Genomic DNA, 19,062 nt, shown 5'->3' with positions numbered 1-19,062 from the left:
CTAAGCATATGAAACTCACCACACACTAGGTAATATAACAGATTCTGGAAATAAGAAATTAAAAGCAATAGCCCTTTTCCTTTATGGAGTTCAAAACTACCCATGGGAGGCAAGTGCGGTGGCCCACACCTGTAATCCCAGCACCGTGGGAGGCCGAGGCGGGAGGATCACTTGAGGCCAGGAGTTCGAGACCTGCCTGGCCAACATGGAGAAACCCTGTCTCTACTAAAAATAGAAAAACTAGCCGGGTGTGGTGGTACGTGCCTGTAGTCCTAGATACTCGGGAGGCTAAGGCAGGAGAATCACTTGAACCCAGGAGGCGAAGGCTGCAGTGAGCCAAGATTGTGCCACTGCACTCCAGTGTGGGCAACACAGTAAGACTCTGTCTCAAACAAACAAACAAACAAAAACTACCCATGGGAAAAACCTCCAGATGCATAAGCTATTTCATTAACAGCATATATAATACAAAGTCAAAAAATGGCAAAACAAGATCTCCAAGCAAGAAACTATTAACACCAGCATGATGCAATCTACATGAAAAAGAAGTTCCCCATTCCAAAAAAAAATTCAAAAAATGTCAGCTTTGGTCATCTATGTAAATGACAGCAGGAATCACAGATATTTTGACCCAACAACTAATAGGAGTTATCACGTGGCAGATCACACAAAACAGCTGCTAAGGAGAGAACTTCAAGTAGGGTGGCCATCACACCAACTAAGGAAGATAAAGACATGGACTATTCAGGGGAGCATACAGAAATAAGGAGAGAACAAGGCTATACATCTGCTTCCTCTCATTTCCCTTCAAAATACATTACATGGTCCTGTCAGCTCTACCTCATGAAAGATTCAATCTTCTCTTGGGGGTCCCCAAGAAGATTCTTAACCCAGATCCATGGCTCACTCACTTGAAGGCATTATCAAATTTACTCCTCAAGAAAAGACTTTATCAACAACTATGGAAATATTTATGTAATACTCAAACACATATACATATCCCAGCCAATCATTTCTCCTGAAGTTTCTACTTTTTAAAACACAACAAAAATCTCTGTAAAACAAAACAAAGAACATAAACACTAAAACAATGGAATATCAGTCCAGAATTTATAGGTTCACTTGACAGGCATAAAAATATACTCATCTCACCATTTCTCTGAAGCCTGGGAACCTAACACCTCCAAAAGGGAAAAGGACTAAAACAACTCTATGAAAATTAAAATGCTGATAAAGAGAGCCACCTTCTAACCATTCACTGGCTGGAAGTCTTGGACATGTTACTTAACCTCCATGACCCACGTGCACAAATGCCAACCTGCAGAATGTTGGCAGCCAGGACTAAGTTTTCATTGGCCAGTGGCAAAACAAAGAATATGAAGACATAAAGTCACCACAATATTAAAATTTAAAATATACATAAACTTTCCAGGCTGATTCTCCATCTTCAGAGCTAATTTTACAACCAAAGAAAAGGTGAAAATAACAATGAAAAAAAGTGTACCAAAATATGTGCTAATTCAGTGGTCTATAAGGCTAAGACATTCTGTCTCCAAGAAAAAGACACTATGTTCAGGTTGAAAAAAATGTAAAGGAACACACCTGATTGTATGAAATTGCAGTTTTCATAGAGTAAAAAAAAATTTCAAATATTGACAATTTCATATATATTACAACCTAATACAATCATTATTTTTCTAAAGAATTGAATGCATCATGAAACTGTGCTATCAAAATCTGTCCCTGGGTAGTTCTCCACAAGACTTTAAGAGTAACAAGGTTATGGTTGAATTTATTTATAAGTTAATTTTAAAAAAATGACAAGGCATACATGAACTCAAAAGAATCAAACTCTTTATTATCATCTTACAATCTCCATGCTTTTAGCACATTCAGAAACCTGATCTTAAGATTTCATGCTAATCATTGTTTAGAAAAGTTTCAAAATTCAACTTAAGAAATACAGAAAGCAACAGCATCACATAAATTATAAAGCCAGCATTTTTGTCTCTAATTTAATCAAAATCTGACCAAGCCACTAGCATAATAAAAGTGAGGTGGTTTTGATTTTTATTCACCATACTACAATAAAAATCAGTGCCACTGGGACTTCCAGTGGAATTTACTGACAGAACCCAAGCTAAACTGAGAACACCAAATTATTATTACAAACCTAAGCACTAGATAAAATATCCATTTTATCTGAGTGCCAACAACATCTAATGTTTTGTGTCCACATAACGCAGGAAAACACTGGCTGTGACCTATCAACAAACATTCCAAGCCGATCTACTTAGCAATCTGCTGAATTTGCTGTTTTATTGCTTAAACAGACAGGACTATAAATGTGCTTATTTTGAAAGTATAGTAATACCTCAAGCTAAAAAGAATTGATGGAACAAAGAGATCATTATGTAAAAATTAATAACATTTGGAGCATGACATGCAGCAGCCATCAAACAGCATTTATTTTTCAAAACTGGCAGGGAAAGGAACTTTTTACGGAGGGGAAAGACTTTCAGTGAGAGATGTACCTATTCACTAAGCCAGGTTGCAGCCTGCCTACCCTAAAGCAGACGCAGACAGTCATGTACCCAGTAGCAGCTGGAAAACAAAAGATTGTTTTTAATATTTAAAATAAGATTTATATTTAATACTTAAAAGAAAATTTGTAATTTCTGAATCAAAAAGACATCATTATTATATTTAGTCAACATATTCACTTAATAAATCCCTAAAATAAGAGACACAAAATTAAGACTGGCAAATCTACATCAATATAGTTAAAACAGAGAGAGTAACAGCTTGCCAGGAGCAGGAAGGCATAATTTTCCCCAAACACCTATCTACAAAAGGTAAAGGGCAACAGCTAATTCTAAATTCTAACTCTTTGATTTCTAGTTCTATTTCTAAATTCCACTTCTAAGTAATGTCCTTTTGTTTGAGGGACAATTGCAAAGTGTCTAAGAGCCAGCTTGTGTACTAAAAGTACCAGCAGGACAATGACTACAAGACACGGGGTGAAGTACTCAGAAAATACCATAGGAAATCCCAGGCAATGCCAGAAAAAAAAAAAAACAACCTAGAATGAAGTGCAATCAGTGGGCAGTTCTAGTCCTGGGAAAACACACATAGGACCAGTTTAGTATTCAACTGCTTATAAACAATTGTTTTTTTGTTGTTGTTTATTTGTTTGTCAGTTTGTTCGTTTTTTGGAACCAGAGTCCTGCTCTGTTGCCCAGGCGGGAGTGCAATAGCATGATCTCAGCTCACTGCAGCCTCCACCTCCCAGGTTCCAGCGATTCTCTTGCCTCAGCCTCACAAGTAGCTGGGATTACAGGTGTGCGCCACCACACTCAGCTAATTTTTGTATTTTTAGTAGAGACAGGGATTTGCGATGTTGGCCAGGCTGGTCTCGAACTCCTGACCTCAGGTGATCTGCCTGCCTCGGCCTCCCAAAGTGCTGGGATTGCAGGCGTGAGCCACCACACCCAGCCTATAAACAATTGTTCTAATAAAAGAAATGTGAACTAGAGAAAACCATTTAGGGAAGTAATCAAATTTTGTCAAACGGGACTTCCTGAGATTTCACTTACTTAAAAGTGAATAAATGTATACATTTTATTCTTCAAAATAACAGAAAACCTGGGTTAGATGGGTTAAATGATGGTTAAACACCAAGAAAGATCTCCAATTCCACCTCTTTCGTCTCTATATTCAATCCATTACTGAATAAAATATTATGTATATACAGACTTCCCAAGAAATAAATTACTGTAACATTGCCTGAAATACACTCTTAATCTAATCCTCAAGGCATGCAGACATTACAGAGATAGGGATCAGGGTGTAAGCTGTCTTTAATTTCAAAAAGATGCTTAACACCTCATTACAGTAGTGCACTTGCTGAAGTGATGACTGATGAAGAGTTATTTGAACAATTCAGATTAGAGAAAATCAGACCCAAAACCAGGGCTTTAATCTGAATATTGCCAATATCCAAACTTGTATTAACAGATGAGGCTGCCTCTGCACTTGACTAAACACAGTACACTTGGTTATCTGCATCTTTCCAACTTTCTGTGTTAATTATTCTAGAAAACATAAAATTATAGTTGAAGAGTTATAAGTAAAACTTTAAATTAATGGCAATCAGCTCTTTGGAAAAGCAGCCTTCAACCTGTCACATGCTATTTCAGGGGATTCAAAATGCCCAAAATCCATACATGAACTTACAGGTTAGGAACACTTATCATTCATGACCAAGCCTCACATTTTACACAGGAGGAAAGAGGCCAGAGAGAGGACTTACCCAAAGTCAAAAAACATATAAAGCACAAAGTCAAGACTCCAGAATCTACTGACTGTTAGTCAACCAGACTTTTATTCAGTGGGTGTTCAAAGATTTTGCAACTGCTTGTGCCAGATGCCCTAGAGGCATTAATCACCAGCCTAAGTTTCATTTTAAATTTCTCACTTAGAAGAAGAGGTATAAACTTGACCACGTGGGTAGGAATTCTTAGAATAACTTTCTCTTCTATCATATTGCCCTTCACCATCCAAGCCTAAGTTTCAGGCAAGCAAGCTCTCTTGTTTTTGTTTGTTTCTTGATTTTGTTTTCCACTTTTTCTTTTTCTCAAGTGTGCACTTAAGTAAAGGTGTAGGCTTTTAAGACTCCAGCTCTGCATGTCTGAGGGGTCCTTTAGTGTCCTAGTTCTGATCGCTCTGCACCCATTCTGGTCCTGGCAAATTTCTCCTAAACGGCCACAACTTGGCTCTCCCTTACCAATCAGCTGCCACTTTCTCCCCCTCCTTACAACAGCAACAACAGTCATTATGTGCCAAACATTTTTTTAACCCTCAAAACAATTCCTCCATGTGGCAGGTGCTGCTACCAGCACTACTTTGTAAACGCAGGCACCGAGTCATCACATAGTAGAGTGCTGGAACCGACCGACCCTGATTTGTAGGCATGGAGAGATATTATCCTTTGTGCTATTTTTGCCTCTCTATGCAAGTATAAAAGTTGTTTATTTTATATTATCCATTATTTCTAGTTGTTTTATACCTAGGGTATTATCAGGTAACCTACTCCATCATATTGACACTCTGTAAAAAACACCTGTTCGGCCAAATATAAAAGAAATGTTTGTCACAGAAAATATGAAAAATTATCAGCATAAAAAATAAAATTAAAATCACCTAATAACAGTCTTGCAATTTTCTTATAAATTTCCAGTTAACTTTCACAGACTCCAACAAAACTTCACTGTCAGCACAAGTATGTTAACTATACTCACCACTAGCACATGGTGGGAATCGCTGAGCAGAGGAGGATCACTGTGTCAGCAAATGCCATGTTCACGAAGTCCTCTGTACACTAGCATGGCTTGTCCTTAGTTTACAATTGCATTAGAAACATCATTAACCTCATCTCTTAACCAAGGGGATTGGATGCACAATAAGCACAAAAGCAGTGAGCAGACTAGAAGTAACAGTAGGAAAAGCTGGAAATTTTTTATTGAAAACAATTTTTCCATTTTTAATTGAAAACAAGGTAGTAAAATAAGAAATGTTGGGAAACAAATGCACACGTGCAGGATGAAAGCTTCAAAGAACAAACAATGCACCATGAGGCCAGGAGAAGGGGGACGGTGGTGTGATAAAGCACATGTTCAGACACTGATGTCAATGCGGGATGATTATTAGTCCAATGTCACTTCAAGGGAAGTTCTGGAGTTGGCGTCAGCACGATTAAAGTGCTGCTGATGAGAATGCTAGTGAGAAGAAGCTTGCCGTGGCTTAAAACATTTGTGAGTCTGAATGACATCAAAATGGGCAGCAAGGCAACAAATACAGATACCAAAGTTGGTGAGGGATGAGAAATTAATTACCTCATGGGTACAATGTACACGATTCAGGTGATGGTTAGACTAAAAGTCCAGACTTCACCACTATGCAGTATATCCATGTAATAAATCTGCACTTGTACCCCCTAAATATATTTTTAAAATTTAAAACCTGCAGGGCCGGGCGCGGTGGCTCACGCCTGTAACCCCAGCACTTTGGGAGGCCGAGGTGGGCAGATCACGAGGTCAGATCGAGACCATCCTGGCTAACACGGTGAAACCCCGTCTCTACCAAAAATAGAAAAAATTAGCCGGGCGTGGTGGTAGGCGCCTGTAGTCCCAGCTACTTGGGAGGCTGAGGCAGGAGAATGGTGTGAACCCGGGAGGCGGAGCTTGCAGTGAGCTGAGATCGCACCACTGCACTCCAGCCTGGGTGACAGTGCGAGACGGCCGTCTCAAAAAAAAAAAAAATTTTTAAACCTGCAAAGGTGTAAGTACTTTCTGAAACCATAAAAAGATAATTACTTGCCTCAAAATATTTCCAATGTAAACAAACCTAGCTGAAATGTATTTTACCACTTAACCTTATATTGGAGGCATTATCCCAAGAGTGCTAAAGATGATACTTTGAAAACATTCTATATAGCTGCATAATGTTTCAGTGAATTGCTGCACCATGACCATGCTTCCCTTGAACAATTCCCTTTTATGAGACATTTAACTTACTCAACGTAGGCTTTCATCTCCATGGCAACTATTCTCTGTGTGGAAATATCACATTGTGTGTGTGTGTGTGTCTGTGTCCATACAGGTGTATGTACACACATTTATGTTTCAAAGAATGGTTTTATAAAGCAACAGAAATACAAACTGCAAATATTAGGAAATTTAAGTTCACTAGTGACTTCTCCTGAACTGACTTAGTCTTGATCTTTCTTCTTTTCTTCCTCACACGACACTCCTTTCTCAGCAATCCAAAAAAAAAAAAATCCTAGGAAAAAACCCATTCTCTAATTAATGTGCTGACGACAACAGTATGCATCATTCCTTTGTTGTGAGTGGGAAAAAAAAAACCACTCTCAGGACCACCACAGCCTGTACAACCACCATAGCCTAAATAAGCTAGTCCTTAAGACGGAGTCACTTACTGACCCAACGTGATGTCACAGCTCCAAAAGCCCTCAAACTCCAAGGCACCAGCTGCATCTACAATGGGTGAGCTGCATTTTAACTTTGAGGTAATTCTAGAAGTTGGCACAGTGGTAGAGAGATTTTCAATTCTGTCAAGATACAAAACTGAAAGAGCTGACATATTAAATATATAATATATCACATTTCTACAGGTAATTAAAACAATATGTTTTTCTATACACATATATAGGGAGACTATTTCCTGGACAAGGATTTATGTTTTTCTTTTAATATGACAGTATGTAACACGTTGAGGTATTTAACTTTTTAATGGCTGATTTCAAGGACTACTGATTGCCTTATCCAGGGCATTCCCGCTCTTGAATCCATAAGTGATTTAAGCTACCATGATTGCAGTGAAATGTTCACTACCAAAAACATAATAGGGGAAGCAAAGGAGAGGAATGAGAGTGGGGAGACAGATACATGGACAGACAAGTAACAAACCACAGTGTAAGGTGATCAGTGGTGCAAGAGAACCAAGCGCATATGGAGTCTATGGGTGGTAGAGGTGGAAGAGGAGAGGTGAGTGGTGACAAGGGATTGAAACATTCCAAGAAGGAAAAGAGTGCCACACATAATGTAACAGCCTGGGCGAATGCATGCAAGCAAAAGCAACGGGGGGAGGGTAAGGAGAAGTTGTCTAAATCAGGGGTCCCCAACTCCCAGGCCATAGACGGGTACCAGCCCGTGGCCTGTTAGTAAACAGGCCGCACAGCAAGGGGTGAGCAGAGGCCTAAGCTCCACCTCCTGTCAGATCAGCAGTGGCATTATATTCTCATAGGAACACAAACCCTATTGTGAACCAGGCATGCAAGGGATCTAGGCTGCACACTCCCTATGATAATCTAATGCCTGATGATCCGAGGTGGAACAGCTTTATCCCAAAACCATCCCCACCCCTATCCCCCTGCCCCTATCCAAGGAAAAACTGTCTTCTACAAAACCAGTGCCTGGTGCTAAAAAGGTAGGGGAATGATGGTCTAAACAGAAAGGAAGACTCATGTAGGAAAGCTGAGGGATATGAAGCTAGAGAGAGCAGGTAGCATTGAATGACAACTGGTTTCAAAGCCACACAAATAAATTGAGCATTTAACCTGTACTGAAGCATTTTACAATTCCAGGAAACATGAGAGCTTCTGAGCAGGCATCCTCACCAACCAAAAACAAAGAAAGAAAGAAATACTGCCACAGATTTCTAAGCTGGCTGCCCTTCAGTGGGTTCATCACTTCTAGTACATTCCACGGCCAGAGAGAGAGCGTTGTCCTCTCCCCTAAGGGCACGGGTGCACCAGAGCATGCATAGTTCACCCATGCACTTCATACACATCCTCCTTCCCTATGGACAGTGAACTCAGGAAAGAGCAGGAATATGCCAATAATATCAATAAATGGCAACAGAAGAATACGTACGTATCCTGGATACTTCGAGAATAAAACAACCCAAACAGCTTTGTTTATCAGTCTAGGTTTCAACACAACATTTGTATAATTTTTAAACAACTGGGCAATAAAAAGAATTTTAATTGAAGTTTCAGTCACCTTATCCAGCTGCCTAACCTTAGAAAAAAATGCAACTGAAAAACATTTCAGTTAAAAGAAAAAAAGAGGCAGTTTAGTATTTTCATTTAAATTATAAAATATAAACATGTAGTATATATTTAACATTATTTTTCACCAAAAAAGAATAAGTTAGATGCTAATTTTTATGTAAAGATACATTCTAATCATCATTCTTTTATTACATAGCACCCTCTTCTCTAGCACCACCAACTTTCATGTTTTGCTGTTCAACATGGAAAATCTTTTCCCAGAAAATAACAGGCTAAGAGTCACGAAGTCCTTCCTGATCCTGTAGTTACAGGATGTGCCATCAGTCAGAATGATCTATGGTGTTTCAGGTTATTTGAGTATCAAAGAGCCACTGCACTGTCCTAAAGAGAACAGCAACGTACAAGTGGCTCATCTCTCAGCTCCCAGTGGCATAGCAGCTCCCAGAGGTCCAAGTCACTTTACCCTGTGCAGCCTTTCTGTTAGGGAGAAACTTTCCAGCTTCAATAGAGAAATGCTCGTTCACCAATAGAAGACACTGTTGTTTAAAGATGCAATCCTCCTGTGCTCTAATATAATTATGCTCCTACATATGAGGAGTGCAAAATGAGCAGAATAGTTAGGACAGAAAATTCCCAAAAGAAGTTGGATTTGGAAGTGTATGCTCCCAGTGAGTAAAAAACTCACTGCACATAACAATCTAACAATGATAATGTTTATTCACTTTCAACTTTGCAAGCAACATAGACACAGAGGCAAATGGCTAAGGTAACATTCAAGTTCCCAGTGATGTAAATAATTTACTTCGGGCAACAGAATATTCTCTGTTGTCAGTTTGAAAGCTTGTAAAAAACTTAAGCCATCACAAAACTTCTCTGATTTTTCTAATCAATTCTGAAAAATCCCCAAAGGTCATCAGGGGTTCTTAACATACTAGAAAGGAAAGAAAGACTGTTGCAAAAGCTACAATCATCACTTCTACAAAATATTTAACCTCAAACCCTTAAGATGACTTCATCAAACCAATCCATTTATAAATTTTGCAAGCTATACAAACTGAAATCAGAACTGCTTTCCAAAAAGAAACTCTGGGCCAATTTATGATGGCCCACATCAAAATAAACTTCCTAGGCAAATAAGGACACAGGAGAAAGCAGCCTTCTCTATGTGTTGGTACAGGCTTAGCATAGCCTATTCCCTTTACAAAAGTTATACTGAAGAGAGTCTACCATGGGAAAGGGTAATTACGATCATGAGTATTGTACATTAAGTATTAATTACTTTACACAGAATTGTCATATAATTGTCTTAACACCAAAGGGAAAATGGTTTGTACTGGGTATAATAAAGTAGCAAAAAAAAAAAAGAACTCAACATTATGATATATGGAAATAAATGCAAGTATGTTTCATTACTTCTATTACTTGAGGCAGAATTCAACCCTGGATTGGTTTTATAGAAACTACTACGATCCCTAATCCCTACATTCATGATATTTTTACTTTTTTATGATACAGGGTCTCCCCAAGTTGCCCAGGATGGTCTTAAACTCCTGAGCTCAAGCAATCCTCCCACCTCTGCTTCCCAAGCAGCTGGGACTACAGGCGTCAGCCACTATGCCCAGCCATGATCTTGTTTTCTAACTAAACATGGGACATAAGTGAAAAGTGAGTGAAAGGGGGAAAAAATCTGTGAAAGATATTTATCTACTCGGATAAATTTATTTAAACAAGAAACTTGAGCTTCTTGTTACTCATTTAACAGCATTCCCACAGACACATGGCCTCAGTTAATAATTTCCATGAGTAAAACTGGAGAATACTTCAGAGAAGGACTCTTAACAGAAAACCTGCCTCAATTAATCCTCTAGACACAGAAAAAATAAGGCCTTCATGATGCTAAGAGACATATACAAGACACTTACTAGTCAGGGATCTGATTTTTAATTTGAGGCAACAAAAATTTCTTTTTTATAAAAGAAAGGTAAGAAGGGTAACCAGGCATGCAGTGGTTAATGCTTATAATCCCCGCACTTTGAGGGGCTGAGACAGGAGAACTGCTTGAGCCCAGGAGTTCAAGACCAGCCTGGGCAATAGCAAAATCCATCTCTACAAAAATTTCTTTTTTAAAAAATTAACCAGGCCAGGCGCGGTGGCTCACGCTTGTAATCCCAGCACTTTGGGAGGCCGAGGCGGGCAGATGACGAGGTCAGGAGATTGAGACCACGGTGAAACCCCGTCTCTATTAAAAATAGAAAAAATTAGCCGGGCGTGGTGGCGGGCGCCTGTAGTCCCAGCTACTCAGAGAGGCTGAGGCAGGAGAATGGCATGAACCTGGGAGGCGGAGCTTGCAGTGAGCTGAGATTGCACCACTGCACTCCAGCCTGGGCGACAGAGCGAGACTCTGTCTCAAAAAAAAAATTAACCAAGTGTGATGGTGCATGGTTGTGGTCCCAGCTGTTTGGGAGGCTGAGGTAGGAGGATCACTTAGGGCTGGGAGATTGAGGTTGCAGTGAGCCATGATCACCCTCCACTGCACTCCAGCATGAATAACAGAGCAAGACCCTGTCTTAAAAAAAGAACAAAAGAGGGAAAAAGATAAATTGACATCCAGGAATGGTAAATGATTGCAAATGAAACTGCATTACATCCAGCTGCGTCACAGCAATCTAGTGAAGGAAAAAGGATGTTTCACCCCACACCAGTTACAAAAGGATATGGAAAAGGATATGGCACATAGACTTTTACTGAAGGTGGTTAAATTAATGTAAAGAGTTGAAGTTAAAAGTAAAGACAATGTAAAGAAACCTACAGCATGTTAACTCTAAAATCTAACATCTTTAGAGAAATGAGTCTCAGCTTCTTCTGCAGAACCCTAAAACGTATGTCAAGGCTGACTGATTTTACTCCATGACATAAAACTGGAAGACTTTTACCAGTAGTAAGGCTAGCTTATATGAAGTAAGTCTTTACCTCTAAGTTCCAAATTCCTTTTACCTGTAAATTATTTATTATGTATGATCTCTTAATAGTATGTATTTGCTACTTGTTGAATTTTTTTTCTATTCAGCAATTTTTTTTACAATAGTTTGTTTTACACACCAAAAAAAAAAAAAAAATCCTAAAAAGGGTCACCATCTCACCTTCATCACTTGGCGCCTGCTGCTTCACAAGAGTCATCGGGGATCTTGCTGGAGGCCTGCTAAGTGGATGGCGCCAACTCTTAGAGGTTTTGTTCTCTCCCTCTGTTATCTAGTTATAGAACAAAAATGGTGGAGAAATACCATTATCAAAAACAAACTACCCAAAAAAAACCCCTACAGTTCATAATTATTTATAACTTAATGTTGAAGAAATCTTGTGGTTGTTTACCTCTTGTGGAACTAGTCCTTTAAGAAATTTAAACTTAAGGTCAAAAGAAATAGGAATCAATTCTATTAGCAATTTTACCCAGAGGTCAATTAACTCTTCTTCCACTTTGTATTAAAATACAAGCTGTAGGGCAGGGTAGGCTTATTAAACCTGCAATAAGCTCAGCAGTTAACAAGTTTTCTAAAGTTCTTACAACTAATCTAAATTTAGGATTATAGGCCAGGCACAGTGGATCATGCCTGTAATCTCAGCGTTTTGGGAGGCCAAGATGAAAGGATCCCTCGAGCCCAGGAGCTTGAGACTAGCCTGGGCAACGTAGGGAGATTCCGTGTCAATAATTAAAAAAAAAAAAAAATTAGCCAGGTATAGTGGCATATGCCTGTGGTCCCAGCTCCTCAGGAGGCTAAGGTGGGAGGATCCCTTGAGCCCAGGAAGTGGAGGCTGCAATGAGCCAAGATCAGGCCACTGCACAACAGCCTGGGTGACAGGGCAAGACCGTGTCTCCAAAAATAAAAGTAAATCTAAGATTGCATTCTCATAAAAACACAGGACTGTGGCTCTTGGTCACCTCTAAGATGTTCCCATGTTAACATTTAGCAAGGAATTTTATTTTCTATCCTCACAGAGAAGACAATACTGCAAAGTTGAGGCTGTACACTTCTTTCCATTCAGAAACGAATCACCACTTCTAGATCACATAGATAAACAATCAAACAAGAAACCAAAAGTATTCTCTTTTTTTAATGATACATTAATGCCATGTTGAAACCACTTAAATTTTATCAATGATTTTTTTGTCCTAGGATTTACAGACTATATATTCCTTTCCCAGGTAGAAAGTCATGTGTATCCTTACACCTTCCAGCTAGGACCCACCTTTTAAGCTCTCTTGCTTGCACAAGCAAAATTTTTAAAGGCAGGGGGAGGGGAAAGAGGATATCAGAGAGAGTGTGAACCCAGTGGGCTTACATCAAGAGTTGTCTATGAAAGAAAACAATCTTAGTCTTCTTCCCGGTAAGCTGAAGAAGCAGTGGCCAGATATAGGGAAACTACTCTGGCCTCTGACTCCAACACATGATTCTAAGAAAATGTGTAAGACCATTGTAATCAAAGCTAGGAATAAGAAAAGAATGACAAATGCAATATAGGATGACAGCTATGTTTATAATAGCTAAAAAACAATATGGGAAATTATAACTCAGCCAAGAAGACATATCAACACACTACTATGCACCATACCGTTGTCATAGCCAGAGCTATAGCAGGATAAATTACATCAGGTTTCTGCTCTCGATAAGTGTAGATTATAGAGGGGTAAGGGAATACGTAATAAACGAATAAGTCGTATTTATCAGATACTACTCGGTAAATATGCAACGAAGGAAAATAAAGAAGGACAAAGGAATAGAAAGTGATGGGGAGGGGGCAGTTTTATAGGGTAATCAGAGAAGGCCTTTCTGATACAGTGATACTTGAGGGGAACTTTGAGTGCATACATATGATTATCTGGGGGAGGAGTATCTGGGGGAGCAAGAATGGCAGGTAAAGTGAGAACATACTCGGTGTGTTCCAGGTACAGCTTTGAGCCCAAGATGGACGGATGGATGGATGGATGGATGGATGGATGGTTGGGTTTAAAAAATAACATAATACTTATTGAGTAGATCAGCTAATGCCAGCAGCTATCAGCATACACATAGCATTGCACTGAATACAAAAAACACTGACCAAAACTACACAAAAATTAAGTGGGGCTGTATTACATCTAGGAGTTATCCAACACCATGGTGTAAGAAAAGGATGCCATGCAGCTGTTCTTACAGGCAAGCCAAGCCTCTCAGCCTTCAATAGCAATGTTGGTTTCTCTGCTGTCAGTCTTTGCTTGGGGAAATGATAAAGATGAAGGTAAACAGCACTAGATCTATAATCACCTTCCTTGAGACCAAAGAAATCTGAGAAGTTACTTTCAGCTCCATTGTACTTTAAAGAATGTCACTAAATATAACTAAAGAGGGCATTTGACTCATTCACCTGTCCAAAGAATATCTGCTTGGGTACATTTAATCCATTCATGAAATTAAGTTGTAAATTTTTTTTCCTTTTTTTTTAAGAGACAGGGTCTGTCACTCTGTCTCCCAGGCTAGAGTGCAGTGGTGGGATCACAGCTCACTGCAGCCTTGAATTCCTGAGCTCGAGTGATCCTCCTACCTTAGCCTCCCTAGTAGCTGGGACCACAGGCACACAACACTAAATTTTTTTTTTTTTTTTTTGTAGACACAGGGTGTGACCATGTTGTCCAGGCTCATCTCGAACCTCTGGGCTCAAGGGGATCCTCCCACCACAGTCTCTCGAAGTGCAGGGATTACAGAAATGAGCCACCACATTTGGCCAAAGTTGTAAATTTTGCTTATTAGTATGCGAATGCTATTTTCAAACTACTCTTAAGCACCTTTTCAAAGAAAACAGACCATATTTTTTTCATCTTTCATATTTTTGATGTGTTTATAATTCAATGAGATATACAATTCTACATAAAAAGATAAACATTATTGGGTCAAATCAGAAAAGTATATTTTAATTAACATTTTTTTTTTTTGAGACGGAGTCTCGCTCTGTCGCCCAGGCTGGAGTGCAGTGGCGCAATCTCGGCTCACTGCAAGCTCTGCCTCCCGGGTGCACGCCATTCTCCTGCCTCAGCCTCTCCGAGTAGCTGGGGACTACAGGCGCCTGCCACCACACCCGGCTAATTTTTTTGTATTTTTAGTAGAGACGGGGTTTCACCATGGTCTCGATCTCCTGACCTCGTGATCCACCCGCCTCGGCCTCCCAAAGTGCTGGGATTACAAGCGTGAGCCACCGCGCCCGGCCTTAATTAACATTTTAAGACTGATGAGAAGCAGGGTATTCAAAGCTGCTGTCCTTATACAACCTCCCTTGCTTCTACTCAGGGACACAAAGACCTATTTTGAGTTGAAACAAGCAAGAGCAGTGTCTGTTCTGCAGCCAGCGCAACTTATCAGCTCAAACAATTACTCCTTCCTTATCCACTTGAATTCCCTAATCAAGTTGGATACATCAAAAAAAGTACTGAATTCTGACAATCGCTACAGACAGTCCTAGCTCCCCTGATCCACTCTTATGGCTACATGGACAGTTTCTACTGAATATGGAATATTAATACTGTACAAGGACAATATTGTACAATTTTCCAAAAAGTCACAATGGGAAGCTAAATAATATAGAAGCTAAATTATCAGAGGCAAAGGGCCTCTTTCGAGGAGGGGGCAGGACAAGAAAGGTCACCCTGGTCCTGAGATTCAGGGTCCATGAGGAAAGAGTAAGAAGAAAGCATGACCAGGTGAGTCCTGACACTGAAATAGAAGCTGTGGGAAGGCTGGGACCAGGAGGTATTAACTATTGGCAGGAAGTGATCAGTGCCCAGCGGGTGAATTCTTCTGCAGGTGACAGAACAATTCTGTAATCTTTACTGTATCAATGTCAATATGATTGTGACTTTGTACTATAGTTTTCTAAGATGGTAGCATTGGGAGAAACTGAGTAAAGGGTACAAAGAATCACTGTGCACTATTTCCCACAACTGCATACGAGTCTACAATTACCTCAAAACAAAGAGTTTAATTTTTTTAACAAAAAAAAAGAAAATCAAGCATCAACACGTGGCCATAAGCTCCATGTGCTAAATTATCACTATGTGAGCCACAGCTCACAGAAGGCTTACCTCCCAGTTATTGAATATGATTAAGACCCATAAATGTAAAATGTTATTTATCTGTGCCCTAAAGGAGGATTTCAGTGCACAGCATGTTGTTTTCAAAATGTGCTCTCACCATACAATGAATATGGTAAAAAATAGATACTGCACATACACTGGGGACTTTGAAGCCATTTCTCTCTCCACTGGGGACCGCTGGGATTTCCCCAGGTTCAAGGCCATTCCCATGGCTCTCCACATCACTCTCTTCTCCCTCTGTTAACACACCATTACTCTCTGCCACTGATGAGCATGAGTCAGGTGACTTTGGCCATGAAAGCTCGGGTGGGTCTGATTTCTCGGGCTTCTCATAGACACTAGACAATGGAATGGAATCATCAGCCTCACTGGGTATAGAAGGTACACTTCTATATGCGTAAGCTTTGTCATCCTCAGTTTTTATGTCTTCTGTTACAGATGTACTTAAGCAGCTGTTTCCTGAGGATAAAACAGAAGACTGTTAATAAATCATGCACTGTATTACTACTAAGTAGAACTGGTAAACTATTCCCAACTGATTCTGTATCTTACACACACATACACACGCATGCACACACACAAAACAAACCTCATTTGTACCCATCACATACTAGCTCTGATACTGAACAACCCAGTTTTTCTACTAAAGTATTACGCCAGGGCTCAAAACCTGGATATCAATATGCAAAGAACCATGTAGTGAAAGACTAATGAAATTGAGGGCCCTTAGGCAAAACCATCCAGCAACTCAAAAACTGGCTAATTAAACATAGTGTAAGAGAAAGCATGATGAGGGGCCGGGCACAGTGGCTCACGTGTGTAAACTCAGCACTTTGGGAGGCCAAGGCAGGTGGATCACTTGAGGTCAGAAGTTCAAGATAAGCCTGGCCAACATGGCGAAACCCCAGCTCTACTAAAAATATAAAAATTAGTTAGGCATAGTGGCGCACACCTGTAGTCCCAGCTACTCAGGAGGCTGAGGCAAGAAAATCGCTTGAACCTGGGAGGCAGAGGTTGCAGTGAGCTATGATTGTGCCATGGCACTACAGCCTGGGCGACAGAGAGAGACTCTGTCTCAAAAAAAATAAAAAAATTTAAAAAAAAAGGAACTATAATGAAATATCCATATGTATTGCCTAACTCTCTATTCTGCATTTGTTGTAATTCCCTTCCCTACCTTCTCTACCTTGCTATCTTGTATCCATTCATCAAAACTCAATTCAGATATCACCTTTGCCAAGAAACCTTGGCTATCCAGCTCTTGTGTGTTTGAAGTCCTTCCTTGGTAAACCAGCAACATCCTATGCAATCTCTATAATGCTACTTACCACATTGGATTGTAATTATGTGGTTATTTGCCTAGCTCTCCACTAAAACATGAACTCATTTTTTAAAAGTTCTGTGGTTTAAACTCTATCAACACAACTATTTCAAGAGCAAAGGCAATGAGGCTGGAGAAGCAGCTGAGGACCAGTTTAGGACTATGTGAAGACTTTTTCTTTTATTGTAGGTGGAATAATACTAAGAAGAAGGTAGTGACAAGACCTAAGCTTTTTTTCTTTTAAAGGATCACTCTAATGGCCACCTGGAGAACTGACTAGCAGGGGTGACTACAGCTGACACTCCTGAATAAGAAGGAAGCAATTGCTGCAGTCATCCAGGCAACAGCTACGGTGCCATGAGTGAGGGGGAAGCAGCGGAGGGAGTCAGATTCTGGCGGAGGGGGGGAATCCCATGAGGAAGGATTTACAGGATGATAAGTATGAGAGGAACACAGGAATTAGCTTATTATGAGACAAAAACTCCAGCAAATATGAAAGAGGCAAATCATTACAGCAGTTTCAGAAAAATATGCTACCAAAGGGAGAAAAGGCAAAGTAGCTGAGATTTTCAGACAATGGCTTTAGTACAGAAGAGAAGCAAGGGGGCTATACATGTCATTTCACTAGGTTGACTTTTTATTATTGTTGTTGTTCTTAAAACCTTGATCTTTATTTTCTTCTTAAAATTAAGTCAAAAGCTAAGAATCTACAAAGAATTATCTATAATTGGTTTTCTCTACTCATGTGAATTCAAAAGAAGCCTTCCAAAAATGTATATTGTAAATTGAGTTGCACTAAAAAAAAAAAACTCATTTTAGAATCTTCTTTTATTAAACCAAATAGGCACTGTTGGCTGCTTGTCTCACAATTCTGCTACACATAGCAGTGAGGTTCCTGACTTTTACCATATTCCCTGGGACTATTGGTTGAGTTACCCCATGACTTTGGCAGACTATTGATTAAGCTATGTGGACTAGTCAGATACTTGTCATAGTGAACATCCATTTAAGACACCTGATCATCAACCACCTACTACTTATATGTGAAACATAATCAACCATCTTCTCACCTGAGAGTTTGATATGATCTGATAAATTCTGATCCACCTGCATCCTCCTAGCAGACGACTCTTCTTCTGAAGGTGCTTCTGTGTTCCTCAGCTTCGCTGCTGCTTCTGAGTTTTCACTGACCTTGAGGTCATCTGTGTCTGAGTCGGGGTTAGTGACCTCTGCCCCATCGACTTCAGCTGACACTTCCTCTTCCTCATCAGTCTTAGGCCTTTTAGAGGTAGACCTAGCACACTGGAAGCTGTCAACAAGAGAAGCAGTGGTCTGAGCGGGATGTTTGCAATGGATATAAAAAACACATCCCAATATAAATGTCATTTTCACTTGCTTAAAGAAGGAAAAAACCGACATTGTTAATCACTATGCCAAGTCAATGTTCACAACTGAAAGATTAAATTTGAAATCAAAATCTTAAAAACAATTTTCATATCAATCAATAAAACTTTAAAATTCACACAATTATAAATAATTATTAAACATTATTTTGAAAAAGGGCCATTCCTAAACTTTTGTGGCAACATTTTAAAAGTCTGAAAATAAAAATAAAGTAAAAAATGTTGAAATGAGACAGAAATAAAATCAATACATAAAATATTTACAAAATGAAGAAAATAAATGAAAAATCAGAATATCCTGTTAGTCTACTGCTAAAAGTAAATTTTTTATATTTCAAGGTAAACTACTGACTACTTTTCATTGAGTTTTGTGTAATTGTCAGGTATGTATAAAATAGTTCAAATTAAATGCCAATTCACCAATAGCGAAAGGATTTAAAACAGACACAAGGCTAACTGGTATGTGTGTGTGTGTGTGTGTGTGTGTGTGTGTGTTTCATAAAGACACTGTCTCACTATATTGCCCCGGGTGGTCTAGAACTCCTGGCCTCAAGTGATCCTCCCTCACTGCCTCCCAAAGTGTTGGGATAACAGGCATTAGCCACCACATTCAGCCTAATTTTAT

The 19,062-nt window shown here is 39.5% G+C and overlaps 1 protein-coding gene across 13 annotated transcripts in view; it reads right to left on the bottom strand.

Moving 5' to 3' along the window:
* KDM4C (lysine demethylase 4C) overlaps positions 1–19,062 on the bottom strand; it is a 497,722-nt gene that overhangs the window by 179,205 nt on the left and 299,455 nt on the right. For 11 of the 13 annotated variants that reach the window (XM_030812128.1, XM_030812213.1, XM_030811740.1 and 8 more), the window contains 3 exons: positions 18,105–18,343; positions 15,850–16,172; positions 11,734–11,842 (listed from right to left, as the gene is read on the bottom strand). In XM_030812128.1, coding sequence (XP_030667988.1) covers positions 11,734–11,842; positions 15,850–16,172; positions 18,105–18,147 — 475 coding nt within the window. In that variant the 5' untranslated portion in view covers positions 18,148–18,343. Of the gene's footprint in view, positions 1–11,733; positions 11,843–15,849; positions 16,173–18,104; positions 18,344–19,062 lie in introns of those variants that run through there. The other 2 variants (XR_004029804.1, XR_004029805.1) reach the window with 2 other exon arrangements.

Source organism: Nomascus leucogenys, chromosome 1a (assembly GCF_006542625.1).
Source record: "Nomascus leucogenys isolate Asia chromosome 1a, Asia_NLE_v1, whole genome shotgun sequence".
Taxonomy (NCBI): domain Eukaryota; kingdom Metazoa; phylum Chordata; class Mammalia; order Primates; family Hylobatidae; genus Nomascus; species Nomascus leucogenys.
The sequence above is the reverse complement of the archived record's forward strand: the minus strand, read 5'-3'. Positions and strand labels throughout refer to the sequence as shown.